The following is a 20179-nucleotide window of genomic DNA, read 5'->3' on the forward strand; positions in this document are numbered from 1 at the left end:
CTGTGGTCGTGGGAGACCCACAGCTACTGACTTTAATTCCACCTGGGGTTTTTACTTCGCTAAATCCTTAACTGACCTAAAATAACAAGGTGCAACTTTTGTAAGGTTTTTTTTCTTCTCAAAAGTTGGAGATCTTAAAGTTCTCATGAAATTCAGCAATTAAAAGGAAACCTTAATCAAGTTTAGGAACTGAAAATAATTAGAATTGTAACAATGGTAATTAATGTGGTGGTATTTTAAAATAATAATAATAAACGTTATTTTTTATAGCACCTTTAAAGGTGGCTTCTCAAAGCTCTTTACAGGGTGACAACAGCAACAACAACAATAAAAAATACACAAGATAAACACAATGAAAATACACAGAGGAGACAGTAGATGGTGGTACTAAATACAGCAGGAGCAGAAGAGTAAAGACTGAAACTGGTAAAGTAAAGGCTCTTCTAAAGAAGAAGGTTTTGAGACTGGATTTGAAGGAGTTTAGAGAAGGTGACTCTCTGATATCCTTGCGCAGAGAGTTCCAGAGCTAACAGCATAACAGGAGAAGGCCCTGTCACCCATACAATGTAGACAGGCTTGGGGGACAGGAGACCAGAATTAGAGGAGCGAAGGTTGCAAGATTAGTAGGGCGATAAGAACTCGGACAGGTACGGAGGTGCCAAGCCATGCAGAGCCTTAGAGGTGAGCATGAGGATTTTGAAGTCAATACCAAACTTGACAGGAAGCCAGTGCAAGGACTCCAGGATAGGAGTAATGTGATCACTTGCACTAAACCTGGTCAGGATTCTGGCTGATGAATTTTGGACATATTGGAGTTTGTTCAATGTGGTTTTAGATACCCCAGCAATTAGAACATTACAGTAGTCAATTCGGGAGAAGACAAATGTGTTTATCAGTTTTTCAGCCACAGTTAGTGGTAACATAGGGCATAGTCTAGCAATATTTCTGAGGTGAAAGAAAGATGTTTTAACAATATGCTACACATGTGTACATGTCGAATGTTAAGCCTGAATCAAATATCACCCCAAGGTTTTTCAATTTAGACTGAAGTTCAAGTACAGTACCATCCACAGACAGGGTTACAGGATTGGCATTACAAAGATGATGGGAGGGTTACTAACCTGTATTACTAAAACACAGGTTACTAACCGAATGCTGAAAGTAAACCCTAACTTCAACCTTACAGTATAGTGATATTAGGTACTGTTATTGAAAACAAAATTAAAAAGCTTATTATTAAAGGTTTATTTTTCATGATCTCTTAAATTATTGTATCATCATTAGTCTTACTCTAATGGTGATAAAGAGAGTTTACAGTGAGTGCCAGTTACTGTACCTCTACAGTCTTCTTTTGAGTGTCTTGTTTTAAATGTCTCTGTTCCCTAGTCTGCTACCATTGTTATAGTTTATAGATCCCCCAAGTAAGTGATGCATTTTTGGCAAGTATGTGAATTTACTTGTACAGTACAAGGAGCTATAGAGTCAGCTACGTCTACATCATTGAAAATAACCATAACAATCCTAGATACCTCTTCTCAATCTTTAATAGACTACATAAACCAAACTGCCCTACTACTTTACCTGCTTCATCCCAATTTTGCAGCAATTACTTAGACTTTTTTACTTCTAAGTTCGACAACATCCAGCATCTCACTGTCTGTTTTTCCTGGTTCTTCTCTTTCTAATCTCTCTCAACTTGACACTGCATACCTTAGTAAATTAGTGTCGCATATGAAATCCACCACCTGTTTATTTGATCCCATTTCTACTGTGTTATTTCTATTCTGTTTGTCTGCTCTCCACCTTGTCGTCCTCAACTTAATAAATGTGTTCTTGAGAACTGGAGTGGTACAAACAGCTGCAATTACACTGTGCTTAAAAACACAATTATGGCCCTGGACTATCCAGTCTCTTGCATAATTCTAGAAGGTAGTGTTGAAAGTCAATTAAACAACCAGTTCATTGTAAACAAACTCTTTGAACGATTCCAATACGGTTACAGACAATTCCACAGCATTGTATCTGCCCTTTGTTAAGTTACTAATGATCTTTTAATGGCTTCTGATTCTGGTTCTCCATCTAGCCTTATTCTCCTTGAACTCAGTGCTGCTTTTGACACTGTTAATCATGACATCTTACTTTCTCATCTTCAGATAGTGTTTGGAGTTTCTAGCATTGTTCTTAAATGGTTCAACTCTTACTTTACTGATCACCAACACTTTGTTTCTCTTGGGGATTTCAATTCGGATGTTGAGTTTGTAAAATCTGGTGTTTCTCAGGGCTCGATCTTGGGCCCCCAAATATTCAACATTTACATGTTTAGTAAATGGTCAGTCATTTAAACACACATACTTAAATCTACATCCATAATGAACCTGACACTGAAGTAGGTGTTTCTGGACTCTCTAATTGCACCTCTGACATAAAATCCTAGATAACTTAAAAATGTTCTTAATTTAAACTATGACAAGAGCTCACACTTCTCGGCACTTCCTATTAACTATCTTAAGCCAATACAATGGCCCTATCTGTGGGTGGTACTATACTTGAATTTCAATCTAAATGAAAGAATATGGGGGTGATATTTGATCCAAGCTTGACATTTCACTCACAAGTGCAAAATTCCAAAATATTGTAAAAACATAATTCTTCAAACTCACCCCTAGACTATGATCTGTGTTGTCTCTGACTGTAACAGAAAAGCTGGACAACATTTCTGTCTTTTCTCAGAATTGATTACTGAGTGCCCTTCTCACTGGGGTATCTAAATCCCCACTAAACAATCTTCAGTATGTCTCAATTTGGCAGCAAGAATCTTGACCAGGTTGCATGCAAGTGATCACATTACTCCTATCCTTGAGTCTTGCACTGGCTTCCTTTCAGGTTTTGTGTCGACTTTAGAATCTTTATGCTCACCTCAAAGACTCTATATGGCTTGGCACCTCAGTATCTATCCAATTTATTAACTTCCTAATCACTGCCTTGTAATCTTTGTTTGTCTGATTCTCATCTGGTTGTCCTCCAAGCTCTCTTACACTCTATGGGTGACAGGGCCTTCTCTTGCCAAGACCCCAAGTTCTGGAATTCTATCCGCAAGGATATTAGAGAGTTACCTACCTTTAACGCATTTAAATACAGACTCAAAGCCTTCTTCTTCAGAAAGACTTTTGTGTAATTGGTATCTGTATCTGCTCCTTGCATCTTCTAAACTATTTCTAATTCCAAGTGTTTCTTTGTGCTAATTTAGTTATCTCCCATCTTTGTTACTGTTTTCGTTTGACCTTTTTTTCTTTAAGAAGATACTTTTAATATCACTATATAAAGTATTTATTATAATAATAATTACAATTAGCATGGGATTAATTTGTAGCAAGGCCATTCACTAAGAAATGTCACATGAGAAATACAAATCACACATTGTGCCATTAAACCTACAGTATGAATCTTGTTGTTCTTTCCAAAACATACCTCTGCTGTTACTTCCAGGTCTGAAATGCTCCTTTTCCCTCCAGGAAGCCATCCATAAGACCAATGCTGGGAACATGTAATCTGTACCACATAAGCCAGAACCAACAGGTGCACAATACTTCTTCTTGTAAACTCCATTGAAACTGAAAAATAAATAAAATACCTATACAATAATGTCACATGCATATACCTCTAACCAGGAAATGCAACATGACTAAAATTAGCTTCATTTTGAAATATATTTACTGCAACAATAAATAAGGCGGATCTTTAGTGCGCTATACTAAAATGCATACTGAATGAAGATTCTCCAGGGTTCCACAGCAAATCAATTCCTTAAAACCAAGTAGAGATACATCTTTCATTATGTGCAACGAGAATACATTGGTGAAGTTACATACTGTATGGTGCCAATGTCTGCATGTGATGTGAGTCTCAGCGCTTCTTTTTCTCTTTTATATGACTGCATTGCTGTGTCACTGTGTGACCCTGGCAGGGAATAATGAGCTCCCAGCGCCATTAAGATATAATTCCCTTTGAAAAAGCCTTGTTGAGAAACGGGTTATACGTTTTGTAATTCCTAGGTGAGTCTAATGGGGTAAAAGTAGAAAAAAATAAGTTAAGCTCTGAAGGTTTGAATGAATCATAAACCACATATAAACTGAAAAAAGCTACCTGAGAAAAATGGTACTGAAAATCACAATCAAATCATAGCCATCAAAATGATCATTTACTTTGATTAAATTAATATTGATAAATCAACTTTGATATTTACTATATTAAAAATATAAATTCCTATTCATCCACACACTCACCCATACATCAATCCATGTATATTTATACTATATGTTATACTGTATATACAATATGTTTATGTATCATTTAGTCTATATTTACAACTGCCATTTTTCTTTTTTTTATTCTGAAATAAGTAGAGCTGAAACAAAGACACATTTTTTCTGAATGTATTTTATATTGCAATTTGCATTTACAAAGACATCGTAAACTTCATAAAGACAAGCAATGACAAGCGAAAAACAACAGGAGCAAGCTACTTTTGGAATGTAGCAAATAATAGCCACCATCGACCACAGCCTCTGCACACAATGCAAATAATTAGATATAACCAAGATCATCAGTTAAGCCACACAATCTAAAATTATACTTTTTCAAAGTCAGTTCTGAACAATGAAATATGGACAGGGATTTCATTAAAATAATTTCCAACTAGTTTGCCAGGAACAGCTACAAAAAGAAACATTATTTTAATTTTCTCAAATAAATCTTTAAAAAAATCTTAAACATTTAAGTGTGAGCCTTAAAAGCAGGGCTTCACCTATGTTTTCACCGACACATTTCACTTGTGCATTTCTAAGCCCTCATAAAAATAGTCTAACTTTAGCATTCCATTTTTGGTGTTTGAAGGCAAAAACTTGCATTCCATTACAAAGACCATTCATTGTAGTTGAAGTCACTTGGTGACCATTATGAACCGATCAGACATTTGTCTAATCAATATATGGCACTGGCCCATGCAAACATACAAATTTTAAAATAAGTACAATCATGAACAACAGTTAAAAATATATATCTTCAGTTTGAAACCATGGAACTGAGATGTTGCATCCGTCTTTATGTAAAAAAAATATTTACAAACATATCTTTGCAGTAATATCATACATAGCCTGTTTCACTAGGAAGAACAGATCCATCAACACATGGCAGTGTGTGTCAATTAGTGTGCTTAAACACGTGGAGTCACTCAGTTCAACATCTGGTGACAAGTGTGCCAATACAGAAGGGTACTGCATAATACAGTATTATTCAATTATACTCATTGCATAATACAGTTGAAAATCTAGCCTTAACTGTAACAAAAAACAAACAGTTTTGCAAATTGATTGTAAAACCAATAAATGTGTCTGCGTTTATTTCTTCATAATTAATCACACATCAAAAATTTGATGTCTAGCTTCACAAAACTTTGGCACGAGGCAGGGTGTTCACTTATAAAAAATGTCTTCTCTTAATAAAACAGCAATTCAAGACTAAAAGATATATTTTAATACAATGCAGATTAGGTCAGCTATTGAAATGATTAAACTAAAAATATTTTCTTTTCTCTCAGTTTAACATCCTGAGTACTTTTAAAAAGAATTCATTGGACAGCCACTATGAAATGCTTTAATTACTGTTCTAAGTTGTAACGAACTGTGAAGCTGCAATTGGCACTTTTTTCTGGGATTTATGTTCATGTCCAGGAAAAACAGTTAAAAAACTCACAATCATTCTGAAATCTTTCAGTTTCTTCTCAGGTGATCTCAGGCTCATAAAATGACAGAGACAGACGTATTTGTGCCATTTAAAGTAGTTTTCATAGAATGTAACATCTCACCTAGCAAATAAACTTAATTTGTATATACACTTTAAGATCTGTTCAGAATGCAGTGAGAACAGAAGATACATAAGTTCAAATGAAAAATGGCATTATAAATATTGCATGTGTAGTAATTTTATTACAAAAAATAACTAATCTCAGTTTTGAAAATGTGAAAACACAGGTAAAACTACATTCTAATTATGTATAAAACAATGAAATTACTACTAACACAAATATATATAATACTGTCAAATTTCATCACAAAATTAATTTACATAATGTATAATTTACATCAGAAAATGTTTTTGGCATTTACAATTGATATCTTCTGAGAAAACAAGCACAGGTACATATGTGACAATATGATACAACTATTATGCAGTTTTTTTAGTTACATTAAGGACAAGTGCATAGCAAAATATTTGATAATTTAATCCAGTTAATAAAACAAATACATCCTCTCTAACTGGCAGTTAAAACAAAAAAAACATGATTAAGGCAGACTTCATTTAAAGTTGGCGTAATCAGAGAAAATGTCGACAAAGTCTTGTACCACCCTATAGCAGAAGTCATATTGTTCCTAGGAAAAGAAAAACATTTACATTAGTGGAAAAGAGTTTTTATTTAGAACACCAATGTCTAATTTATGCATCATAGCAGGGAGAGCCCCTAATGAATTAGATCAATATGAGATATAACTTCATGACTTCAAATGTGTCTGTGAGCATATTTTTATATTTAATTCCACATAAAGAAAGAACTTGAATTTTAATATTTTCTATTTTAATATGAAATAGCTTTCAAAAACCAAAGGCAATAACTGATTAATAATAATAATAATAATTGCTTACACTTATATAGCGCTTTTCTGGACACTCCACTCAAAGCGCTTTACAGGTAATGGGGTCTCCCCTCCACCACCACCAATGTGCAGCATCCACCTGGATGATGCGACGGCAGCCATAGTGCGCCAGAACGCTCACCACACATCAGCTATCAGTGGGGGGGAGAGCAGAGTAATGAAGCCAATTCATAGATGGGGATGATTAGGAGGCCATGATTGGTTAGGGCCAATGGGAAATTTGGCCAGTTAAAATGATGACTCATTTTAATTTTATTAACATGATATCTCATACATACCATTGTTTGCACCATATGGGGTCTCTGCATTCGTAAACTTTTCACAGTCTGGAATACGTCTAGAAGGCCTTCAGCCTTGACTCGCTCCAAGATGTTGCTTAGTGCTATGAAAGTGCCTGTCCTCCCAGCACCAGCACTACAAACAAAAACACCACATACTTTAACAATAAACAAGGCTCCTACAGTACATCAAAAAAGTACAACTTGAGGACATTGAACAGATGCATCACACTTCATTTCTAAGCATATCTAATTTGTTTTTCTTTTTTAATCACAATACTGTTAAATATATGTTTTATATTGACAAATGAAAAGAGGCAAATCAGAAATAAATGCCATGGTTTTAGTAATGGAACCAATTCTATTAATCCAGGCACATATTTCAACAAGGTAATTGCTTCTCTTTCTTTGGGATGAGTCAGTGAAGTTAGATACGTCATTGGATAGTTGATGCAACTGGGTTTAATCCCAGTGGATGATAGAAAGGCTTAAATGCCTCTTAGCTAGCAGTAATGAACAGGTAAAACAGGGTAACTGAAGTTTCCTGCTGTTAGCTCATTTTATCCGATTAAGTGAAGAACTGAATACGATTTCACATGTATTTACTGCTAATTGATTCTGAATCACAGGATCAAATCAATCCCAGTGGGTCACACAGCATTAAAAATACCTAACATGGAGCCATTGAAGGATCAGAGGCTCTCTCTATGGCATACTACAATATTCTAAGAATAAATTAGAGTCTTTATAAAAGGACTGAAGCTAGGATTAGCTACAATTTCCACTGAGTCAGGCTCTGGCAAAACAGATTACAAAAATAATATATATACTGTACAGTCCAAAGACTCAACAGACTCTATAAATCATATAAAAGTCTTGCAGTACGATAATTTGATTTTATTAAAAAATAAAATTTCTCACTGCTGGAAGTACTCTCTTGGACTTCAGTACACAGTAGATACAAACATAATTGATAAAAAATTAAATGGGACTTTATGTTAGATTCTCTTCCATCGTAACCCTTATTTGTGTTGGCAGCTCTGGGTGCTTTTCTGATGTACAGCGGGAGCAGGTGGATTGTATTTGTGTATTACCAGCTGTGGCTGCTGTACCTGCAGTGAACTATAATGGGGTGGTTGCCAGATTGCTGCTGCTGTTTCTGCACCGCTGCAATTATGTCAATCATTCCTTTGCCTTCAGCCGGTATGCCAATCTCTGGCCAGCCGTGGAAGTGAAAATGTCGGACAAGCCGCGTCTGGTTGTCCTGGATGAGGAGAAAGAGGTACAGTATGTATGAGCTAAACCAAGAACCCCTAAAATATAAAAAATGATCTCAGAAGACTTCCAACATGTTTCACAAATAACACTGCCTTCTGAGAACAACAAAGCATTTTAGTGAACTTATGTTTAAAAGTTACTTATTAGACAATATTTTTCTCATACATAATTAGGTTGTACAGTATATACTGTACATACCATTATATGCAGTATCTTTTTCATAATATATACAGAACACCCCAGAGACAGATTTCTTAAGATAAAATAGAATCCTGACACATCACTTGTACAGATTCTTTATATATTCTCTTTTAATTAATATGTGCACCCAGCACTCCTCATCACAATATTAAATGTGAGTGACTGTCAAAATATTGATATTCTGAATGTTAGGTTACTGTAATTTCACTAAGTAAAGAATTCATATGTAATATTATTTATCTGGGAAAGACCTTAAGCACCTGCAGGTTTGTTTTGTTTTATATTCCTTCCCAGATGTTATAAAACTGCATTTCATCTGGTTGTTCCTCGACAGGAAAGTAAAAAAAAACAACCACCTTTACATTGGCCAATCTGTCAGCCCTTTATTCCCATTAATGGCAAACTTAGAGCTCTTCAAAATGTGTCTGTACACAGGCTTAGCATCTGCTGAGGCTCCACTAATATGGTTACATACTGTATCTTCTGTAAAGTGGTTATTTTAAACCGTAACACAAAGTCCGTATGTATCTGAATTCACGCGTGTGACCTTAGTCAAAGCCTATGTGAAGTGTGAATCCAGTCAATGTCATCTTTAAAAGGATATCTACCCTTCAGTCTTTCAATACTGCTATTCAGCAGCAATCCAGACAAGTGTTTACGTAGAAAACTGTTTAAAAAAACTCACCGGTTTGTACGTAAGCACAAAGTCTCGCACGCTGAAAGTGTCAACAAGCGTTTCACCCTTTATTTCCACCGTATAGTCGCTATATGTGACAGAGCCCTCTGGTGGCCAATACTGGAAGCACTTGTCCTGCAACATTTGAGGCAAATGATCAGCTTAATTCACTTTCTTGGTCTTTTTTTATCTACCTACAATATGCTAAATTGTTTCCTAATGTAATAGTTACCAAAATTCATAAGACGATTTTGAAAAATGCAGTGGAAAGGTAATTGAGTTTATCAAGTCTGATCTTTTGTATCTTTTTATGACTTTCTTTTTCTATGCTCCTTTATTTTGTCTTCTTTCTTACTGAAAGTCATACATTTTTTGTACTACCCAGAACTATTTACAGCAATGTAGTGACCTCCTTAATGAAACTGACATGGATTTATCCTACCTGGAAGCTGTCTTTCACATCAAAGAACCATAACTGATTAATTAGAGTGTGTGACATGGCACATGTCTTTGATCCTGTTGTAAGATGGAATGTAAAGTACCTGCTCCCTCTCCTGCAGCTCTGTCAGCATCACAATGGAGTGAGACTTCCACTCCCACACCATCCTCCAGAAATCATCCACTGTGTGCGCTATAGGCCCCTGGGTCGCAATGAAGTAATCTTTTTGCCGATATCCCTAAACGAAAAGCAAAAAATGTGTCTTCCCTTCCACATTTATGTCAGAGTGTCTAGATAAAATGGATTAACTCAAGCTAAATAAAACGGGATTCTAAAAAAAGTTTCAAGTAGATTTTCTTACACGTGAAATGTGACTTTTATTTCTGAAATTAGTATCATTATTATTCAGTTAATACTTTTCTTCTCCCTGGAAAGTTTCATTTCTTAATGTGGTAAATTGTTTTTCACTGAGCAGTGTCCAGTCTGACAAGCATCATACCCATGTGCTATGAATGTGTTCAATGCTTAGAATTAGTGGAGGGAATTCCAGTTATTGGTGCTGCGGTGTCAACAACTGAATCTATCCTCTCTTGTTATTCCTTCCTTTCCTCTGAGAACGGCTCTCTCTCCAAGGGGCTTTCCGCAGTCATGGACAAGCCAGGCACGTGACTTAAACCACACACAGTGCACTCACTGCAATGACTAATGATCAGTGTTGATCATGAGTCATTCAGAATATTAATATTATAGTATAATTAAAAAAGTTATTTTAGCAAGAACCGGTTGTGCCAAATTTAATTCCTTACTTTCCTGTTGCAAAAAAAACTGTACATGTACTGTACCAAAGAGTAAGATATAACTCCAGAGGTGAAAATAGCTTAACATAGTACATTTGTAACGATTAGTGAATTAATTTTTAGGAAGTGGAGCAGCAGAACAGGAAGTTGCACTTGCAGAGGGAGTTGTAAGAAATTCGTAACCTAAACAAGAAAGCTTTCAACCTCCTTCTGTTTAAAGGCTTAATTCAAGTCTATATTCCAGAAACTCTGTGTTTTTCCAAAGTACGACTGTAAAGATGAACTATACAGGTAACAGTTCAAAGAAGTTGGAACCAGCCTGAGCTGATGCCATCTGAAATGAAACACAGAACAAAGGCGTGAATGTTTTTAGTTCCTGTCGTTCCACCACAGAGAGGAATTCGATGAAAGCTTACGTGTCTGTGCCTGCCTACCAGGTGATTTGTGATAGGCAGAAGTGGAATACAGGGCCACAATCTCACGTTGCAGTTAATCCTGCTGCCCCGCAGCTCTTTGGTCCTCAGTTTGAAGGTATTTGATTCGAAAGTTATTGTTATTGTGTGTGTGTTTTTTTTTGGGTGATTTGCTGGTTGGGTTAATTGGTGTCTGTACATTTACCTGGGTAGGGTCTGGGATGCTGCAACCCTTACAAGGAATAAGCAATTCTCTGATTACAGATGGATGAGAGGAAATAGTCAAATTTGTAGTGAAAATGTTCTCCTCATGGTAAACCTAAAGTATATGTAAGCCTTCAACTAAAAATATTTTATATTTAGGAAAGAATATAAGTGCTTACATCTATAAAGGACGCATTTATATAATCTGTAAATTCCTGCCCCCTTTTCATGGACAGAATTACTCTGTTAAAGTCATCTGTAAAAAAAAAAAAGATAATTTCAAAACATGCAAAGACAAAAATGGAAAATTAACTGAAAAAGTGACAAACATAATCTTTCAAATTATACTGCATTACAGTATAGTATATATTAGCAATACACAGTTTTATTAGATGTGTGAGATATTGAATAATAAGATTAGAGTATTCCATTTACAAAAGTAACCTGTTTTATTGGAAGCAAGCATGAAATAACATAATGAAAGCCTATTTAACATGAAGAATACCCAATTTAATTAAAGGTCATTTACCATATGCATATCAAGGCCTTCTTTAATACATGAATATATAATAAAACAAGGCAGATACTGTATATAGACACTGTCTTTCCCCATCTCAGGATATAAATATTAATGCCACAGAATGTGTCTGGTTTACACCTAGCCTCCTCACTTGAAAGTGAAAAGACATAAATAACTTCATTCATTTCTTTCAGTACTCAGAAGACATGCATACGAATCATTAACAGAAGCATGTCTTGACAGATCTGCAGTATCACAGGTCTATTCCTCATTCCATTGAATTGTTGACAGTTCAACACAGATCATATTGACCTAGTAGGAAGACTGCAGGAAAGAAATAAACCCAATAAATAAAAATATTTTGCTTTTACCCGAATGTACCTAGAAATGTAAGAAATATGTTTTATCTATTTTTGCAAAAAAAAATGCAAGTTTATTTTTTTAACAGGGCATCTTGACTATTTAAAAATGTATATACTGCATATTAACATAACAGAGGTCATAATGTCAACCCTTAAGAAAAAGAAAACAGAACTCCAAGTGCCTGGTTTAACTTATGGCAACAGAGCACACTTACATGGAATTATCTGAAGCACACGGTTTTTCTTCATGTTGGCTGGCAAGTTCCCTGTTCTCATGTTCTCTTTCATAATTCGGACATTAGTAAGTTTCTGCGAGTAAAGTTATAATAAGAACGATTAGAAAGTTGTTACTCTTCTAATGTATACGTCTGCTATTGTATGCAAACCAACATTCTGTCCTAATCTCATGCATACTGCTGGTAACCATAAGTTTATGCATAATGCTGCTATTAGTATTTAATACTATTGCTTTCCACTATGTTGTTAGTATGCAAGCTCCACCAATTTAAGATCATTTTATGATGAAAAACACAAGTAAGCATTTCATTGTACTCAGGTACATGTAAAATAAACTTGAAACATGAGAACGAAGACTCATTAAAACTAGTAGGGTACATCAGTATATAGTATATAAGGTGTAAAACAGCTTTCCATCCCATGGCCCATCTGATTCACCTTTCTTACAGAGTGGTTTCTGTTAAACTGCTATGATTAGATGGATTGGACACATGTTGAGTAAGACTGATGTAAATCATCTCATTTCCAATTACATTTTATTTCCTATACAAATCTGATTAAATATTAAATTAGTAAATTAGGATAGAGGATATTGTGAGAAAAGTTGTTAAATAACAGATTCAGCATTGTACATGAGTGCAGTTCCACTCTAGAACTGTAGTTTATTTGTCCTAAAAGCAAGTCTATACATGTATGCTGATCTTACTTTGAATTCTTCTTCGAGTCCAATTCTGTCAGATGGGGCTGTTGTGTTATGTAGTTTCTGCAAGTGTCCCTCCAAAGAAGAAACATCAAGCTCGGTGTCTCCATATAGATAGTATTCCAGCAGAGCTTGATAAATAAACGAATACTGCATCTGTGGTGAAGCAAAAGCACCACATTTTATTAATGCAAAAGTAAAACCCTACAGGAATGTAAATGAATAAGCACGTTTCCATAAAACAAATTAAATCAAATTGACATAAACTGTTTACTTCAAAGTGGGTTTTTCACAGAACAAATTCAATACATTTTGTTTAAATGACATTTTTAGAAAAAAGGCTGTGTAATTCTAGGTGACAGAAGAGAGCCACATAGAAAAACTGACATGCATCACAGTTCACATTATCTGCTGTGAGTTTATTAAATTAAAGAATCATTTATTTCTGGTATCTGGTAAAAAATTGACACTTGTCCTCCTTATCTGCAACTTAAATGCAAATTTAATTCATGAAAAATGGGCATGGATAAAAACTGAAGTTAGTTTGTCAGTGCAGATGCACTCACATCAGTCTGAACAAGCTGGGAACGCTGCTCTCGTATTCTGGACACAAACCCAAAGACGTCAACTCTCTGCTCTGCATGCATCATGTCAATCATGGCATCAATAACGATGAAGGTGCCAGTCCTGCCTACACCAGCACTGCAGAAGAAGAAAGGATAAGAGAAAAGCTCACACCAGTGTGATCACATCTACTGTTTGGCTTGTGTTTTAAGAGCTATTATAATGGAAAAATACATTCATTTTTTGGAATACTTTAGAACTAAAAAGGGATGTAGAAACAGTCACAGCACATTTACTCACAAAAAATACAACAGAGGACTGCACCAAGAAAAAAACAATTACTTTCACACTAGTTTCAAAGCATCGTATTCATGATGCCTGTGGTTAAAATCAATTTCACCTTTTACTTGATTTTCTTAACACTACAGGTTATTTTTTGACTACTGTATGTTCAAACATACTACCGTACAATAAAGAAGGATTTGTTGCTCATTGTGGTAAAATATTGTTAATCTGCTTCATACATGTAATCTCATTGAAAACACAAATGTTCAGAAAACCATTCAGCTGACATGAGCTGACATGAGCTCTATGAGCGTTTCCTTCTGGCACACATATATTTCTGCCATTTCCGTTGCTGTAGCTTACTCCCTTTCCAAGTGGTTTGCTACTCCTGACTGACAGACTTACAGTGCCCAGGCAGGTGTTACTGGTCCAGATGGATATGAGCCAAAGATTTAGTCTTGTCAATGGAACCATTCAATTCAAACTTCATTTGGGAAGTCTGGAATTCCTGCCCATGATGCTAACTACTAAACCAAGGGCTGCATTTAAAAACGAGATGTCTTAGACAGCGGCACCTGCTAAACTATTTTATTGCCACCGTCAAGTCAATAATTTATGGATTTTATATTTAATAGTATTTTGTCTTTTGAAAAAATACAACTTGCAACAAACACCTGTTTCATTAATTAGAAGAGAAATAGTGGGCTACTAATGACCAAACGATGAATTATAAAATATTTTAAAACAATTTGAAACAGATCATTTAAAATGATGTAGTCAGAGCATACATCTACAAAAAATGTGCACATCTGAGAGAAGCATTTGGGGGTCCATCTCCTAAGTCTAGTTCGATTTCCACATTTCAATAAGAATATCATAAGTAATTTAAAGTATGTGCATAAAAATGAGTACACATGGCTGCGCTTTACTTATCTGCGACACTCATCACTCGGTCGGGAAGATGCTTTTCGTTATTAAAGCCCTCTGTACCTGCAATGCACAACGATAGGACCCACAAAAGAAGGGTTGACGGTCTTGACTTTCTTAAGGAACTTCAGCATGCCAATGGGGGTGAAGGGCACGCCGAAATCTGGCCAGCTGGTGAAATGCAGTTGGGTGACCAGTCTGGGGGCCTTGGAGCCATCGCTCGACTGCTGGAAGATTGGATTGACAGTATGAGATTTCACACCTTCACCTGACCTGAAAACAAAATTGTCGCAGCCTTTGCATGTGGTATAAAACAAAGAATTTCATTCTTGTGATGAACATGGTAATGTGACCCTCCCCCACCCTTCTTCAGCTTGTAGCAGCCATCTGCCAGGGTAATGTAAACGTAAAATTCTCTGTATTTTCATTTAATTGTTTAAAAGGCATCATCTATTTTCCTAAGATTCTGGACTCATAACTAGATGGTTGTTTTGGGGAGTCGAATGACAGGGGAAACGGTGCTTTTTTTACCCTTCACCAGAATTGCTCCACTAATATACCTAGCTGCAATAAATTGGTGCAAATGTAAGTTGTTTTGGAAAAAGCCTCCGCCAAATAAATTAGTAATTCACAAAACTGTGGAGGAAAGAAGTGCTCTGGGTACTTTTAAACCAGTCCTATACTACATGTTAAACAGGGCACTTTCAAAGTTATTTTACCTCATGAAACTATATTCCCTGTGCTTACCATCTGACTAAAGCTGTCAATGAACGGAGGGACCAAATTAAGTTTACAATAGGCCATACTGTATATCTACATTTGTTCTTGTGGAATAAAACACAGAAAACAGAAATACATTTTTGTGAGATGTTCTTAAGGTTGTGGTGTGCAGTGATACAGAAAATTTGATTCAACCAAAAAGGAAGTGCTCAGGCTGATAAAATAAAAAAAGCCAAACAATGGAACTAGTGTTCAAATCCTCCTATAATTTAACTTGACTGTGACAGAATACTGCTACAGCAGCTGCTTAAACTACAGATGCATGCTCTCAGTTCCACCTGGCAAATGACTGTATGCTTCTTCGCATACATTTTGTCTATCTATTAAGTGAATAACATATGCATTTGCTGGTTTATTTTTTAGCAAAGCTGACAGTTTAAATACTTCTTGCACCTATGGAGCATACTTACATATTGCACACAAAACTTTCGTATTGTATAGTCCACGAGAACAGTGAAGTCTTCCACAGAAACTCGGATATTCCCGTAAGTCCAGCAACCTTGATCGGGCCAGTACTGATAACACTTGTCCTGTGGAGAAAAAAAAGGCCTTTTTTAAATCTATTCCCATTACGCAAATTGCAATTTCCTTCTTGCAAATAAACCATGACAGAAATACACTTGAATGACGTTATAACGTAATGGCATATTTAGGGTAACAGCATAGTTGTGGGCTGAAAAAACGTACTTTCTGATAGAGATAAAGAAGATGTTAATAGTGTAATCCATGAGATTTTCAATAAATATTATGATAACTGCATTTTAAAAAAAAACATGCATTAGACTTAGCAAAAGTGAGAGTTATTAAGGGATAAAAAAGCAACAATACATTGTAATAGACATGTCTTTGGAAGGGAATAAAAGTATTTCTCCCCTCTTGCCTGTTTGTTCTTAAAATCAAATGGTACATTTATAACCAATAATTATATCAAAGAATTATGAAGCTAGATACACAAAGAAATGTGAGCGTTATTATCACATTTACTACACACGAGTGTAAAATTATGAAGAAAAGGGAGATGTGGCTAGTAGTATAAATTATCATCTGAAAGGTGGCTTTTTTACATGTCCACTCAATCTGTAGTGCATTTCATGAAAATCAGGGATAAATCCATTTAATGAGAAATTGCTAGCTTTTAATTATGTTAAAACTAAAGAGGGCTGTATAAAGCTTTATTTAATTATTGATTTCAAGTCTCCCCAAAGCTCATTCTAATCTGACTTCAATTCTATTTTTATTGATTGCCAGGCTTCTCCAAACTGTGTTTTGAAATGTAATTTCAAAAGAAATTCACTGGGAGGCCTTTCAACTCCTTACATTAGTTCATTGATTTTATTTAAACTTTCATTTTCTAGGGTGAACTGGAGACCCATTTACTGTATACAACAGGACATTTACTGGAGTTGTCTGAGTGAAGCACTCTGCTCAAGGGTACAACAGCAGCATCTCATCAGGGGTTTGAACAGATGACCCTCTGGTCTAGAATACAGGGCCCTAACCACTGCACCACAATGCTTTATAGAGAGAAAAGGCAGCAGAAAGAGATGACTTCTTCCACCCTGAGTATGAACTGAGGAGCTCAGATAAGCAGGTGGGGCTGAAATTAACAAGGAAGTTCCTAAGCATTATTTACCAGAATTTTGTTATGGACGTTGATGTAACAAAGACAAATTTAAAAAACCTTTTATTAGTGATTAGGGTTCAGAATTAGGGGAGAAGATAAGAGGAAAAGATGTTATGTCCCAGAATAAGATACTCAACTCATACTGCCTTTGTTGTCCAGGGTACAAATGCAAAAATGCAAGTTGCTTTGAACTGAATAAAATTGTCAGTGTTACTGTTACTACTAATAATAAGCTGAAGAAGGTAATGCACACTTATACATTAAAAACTTACTTCTTTTCTTTCTTTTAAGTTAGTCAACATCACAATAGTTGCCGATTTCTGCTCCCATATCATCCTCCAGAAGTCAGCTACTGTTTCTTGCTTTGGGCCTAAAAAAAACAACTTTGGATAAGTCACCCATTTTAAATCTGTTGGCTGCATATATACCAGACAATTGGCATTATGCTGGCTACAAGCAACACACTAGGACATCACCCTCTACAATGACACTGCCGATGACAATTCCAGAAAAAGTTATTCTTACAGTCCATTCTCCCATTTTCCAACAACTCTATCCAATACAAGGTCACAGGGGAGCCGGAGCCGGAGCCGGCAAGCAACGGGAGCAAGGCTAGATACACCCAGGACAGGACACCAGTCCCGCAGGGCACGCACAGACACAGACACGCATGTAGCCAATTAACCTGCCAGTATGGTTTTGGACTGTGGGAGGAAAATGGGATAACCTGAACGCAAACTACACAAACAAAGGGAGAACATACAAACTCCACGCAGATAGCACCCCAGGGCCAGAATGAAAGCAAGGGCCCCAGCACTGTGAGGCCGTAATGTTAACTACTGGGCTGTTGTGACACCCATACTTATAGTTATTTATAAAAAAATATATATATATAGTTTCAAAAAAACAATTGGAAAGGAGATTCCTTATGGATAGCAGTAACATTAATTATCACATTTTTAATTAAGAAAGTTCAAGTTACAAAACTAGACTTGACTCAACTGTATGTTGGAACCCTAAAGTGCTATTCACGCAGGACATTAATATTTTATCTTTTTGTACCTGTTTAAGGTGTTTTTTCTTAGTTTTAGGAAAACAAACAAAACATGCAAATAAACTGAACTCTACCTTGTGCTGCTATAAATTTGTTCTTTTCTTTGTAGCCCTGTTGAACAAAGAAAAAATCAGAAACGTTTTTTTTCTACAGAAACTTGCACAAATGTTTACCTTCAAAAATAACCTTATTAATTATATTATGGTTAAATACTTACATCAATGTAACTGGCATTTATGTAGTCTGAACAGGAATTTCCATCAACTTGTGACAAAACCACCCTGGAGTGGTCATCTGTTCAGAATAAAATATAAATATATATGTGAAAAGATAATCTAACATGATGGGCACTTGTATTTAAAATCTCTAAGGTAACTTTTTTCTACAGGAAGAGGTCAACTTTGTACTTTTCTAAAAGGAAGGCTATTTGGATAAAATAAATTGCGTAATTTCTGGATGACTAGGGTATATAAAATCAAGAGAGGAAGATATTTTCAAGTCATGTCAAGTCTCTTGCAATGCATTTCCTTTGCCAAAGCACTGTACCTATAAATAGAGAATGTTCTCGGTATACGAAATGGCCTTGCATTAATTTTTCAAAATGGGAACAATAAGAATAGCAATAGTCACATGTCAATATGGAAAAAGTGATCCTCAGAACATGTGAAGTAAGACACACATCCATTGTTATGAATCAAAATGCCTGGTGTTTTCCCAAGATCCACCTTTAATACTTATCAGTTATTGCATTTTTAATTGAAATTGTAAATTGATCACCTGAAACTGATGGATGAATAAACTTTAAAAAATGATACAGGTACATTTTTCAAAAGGTGTCTAAAGCATTTGTATGGTCAGCCTGTTTTTTTATTTTTGGTAGCATTAGGAATCAGAACATTTAGGTTTTAAGGTTTTAAGTTTAAATAGCATTTAAGTGTAAGTACTTCACCCCTTTGAGCACACTATGTTACCTCAGGATGGTCTTAATTGGTATAATAACTCACAGGGAAGGATGTTAGGATATCTGTTTTTCTCTTTGTTATCTTCCTTGTTTGCCTCCTCACATGAGCCTTGACTGTTGCCACTGGGCAATGACTGAAACACAACATGACATCACAGATCACTCAAGGAGAAATAACGACCTTTGTCAAATTTGTTTTATAGTAGAAAGAAGGAAAAGACCAGCGATCACAAACCACTGTAGCCATATTGAAATTTATATTCTCAAACCTATATGGTACTTCTGTCATTTTTAATGACAGCTAAGCTGCGATTGTAGAAATTCAGGGATCAACTTACATGACATTAAATGTTTCAAAATTACACTACAGGTGCTAGAATTTTTCTCTAAAGTAATGTTCTTTTTAATTCTCTAATATATATAGAACAGAATAAAATCTCAACAGTAAACAACAGAATTATTCAGTAGCAGTAAAAAACATTTTATTTACTGCAGTATACTTTTAATTTCATGATTGAATCAACCAAATTACTCAGGATTTCATCTGAAGATACAATTGTTATAAAAAGCAGAAGGAATTGCATGTCTCCAGTTGCAGTTACACGGATACCTATTGAATAAACAAGAATGTGAACATGCCTTTAAGCCCACTACAGCTCATTCATGTCCCTACAGTATAGGAATACTCGATCGCATTCAGCTTTTCCTTTAAGGTCCCATTTTGTGCTGTCCTTCACTACAAACCATTGAGTAAAAAAATGCTTCCTCCACATTGATCCTAAATATCCAGTTCATACACTTCTATTTGACCCAGTGTTCTATTGCTAACTTAGAAGAAAAGAGATGACATAGGCAGCTGACAATAAATAGCTATATTTCCTATGAAGCAACTATGATACATTGCAAGATTACATTAATCATCTTTGACCAAGAGACTCTTAGGGGCGGTGGCTACATTTCTACATTATGTACATTAACACAGAAACAGAGTATGCAGTTTGTCAAAGTAGTATCTCCCACCACTGAGATCAGATCAAAGCAACCACAGCAGCCATAAGGCTGCTGTTTCCTTTCAGGCCTAAATGCAAAACAGTGACAGCCACTTAGACATGAACAAAGGAAATGCAAGTGTAAGTATTTAAACATTATCGACCATAACCTGCATTGAC

At 35.6% G+C, this 20179-nt stretch overlaps 1 protein-coding gene across 9 annotated transcripts in view; it reads right to left on the reverse strand.

Annotated features, from left to right (window-relative positions):
- Positions 1-4419: 4419 nt before the first annotated feature.
- Positions 4420-20179, reverse strand: part of ptprea (protein tyrosine phosphatase receptor type Ea) — a 118945-nt gene continuing 103185 nt past the window's right edge. For 8 of the 9 annotated variants that reach the window (XM_069188995.1, XM_015347012.2, XM_015347013.2 and 5 more), the window contains 15 exons: positions 19054-19144; positions 18267-18343; positions 18124-18160; positions 17268-17365; positions 15782-15901; positions 14655-14818; positions 13382-13517; positions 12822-12971; positions 12094-12187; positions 11176-11252; positions 9686-9820; positions 9153-9278; positions 8101-8252; positions 6989-7124; positions 4420-6428 (listed from right to left, as the gene is read on the reverse strand). In XM_069188995.1, coding sequence (XP_069045096.1) covers positions 6354-6428; positions 6989-7124; positions 8101-8252; positions 9153-9278; positions 9686-9820; positions 11176-11252; positions 12094-12187; positions 12822-12971; positions 13382-13517; positions 14655-14818; positions 15782-15901; positions 17268-17365; positions 18124-18160; positions 18267-18343; positions 19054-19144 — 1668 coding nt within the window. In that variant the 3' untranslated portion in view covers positions 4420-6353. The remainder of the gene's footprint in view (positions 6429-6988; positions 7125-8100; positions 8253-9152; positions 9279-9685; positions 9821-11175; positions 11253-12093; positions 12188-12821; positions 12972-13381; positions 13518-14654; positions 14819-15781; positions 15902-17267; positions 17366-18123; positions 18161-18266; positions 18344-19053; positions 19145-20179) is intronic. The other variant, XM_015347016.2, reaches the window with a different exon arrangement.

Source organism: Lepisosteus oculatus, chromosome 4, assembly GCF_040954835.1.
Source record: "Lepisosteus oculatus isolate fLepOcu1 chromosome 4, fLepOcu1.hap2, whole genome shotgun sequence".
Classification (NCBI taxonomy): Eukaryota; Metazoa; Chordata; class Actinopteri; order Semionotiformes; family Lepisosteidae; genus Lepisosteus; species Lepisosteus oculatus.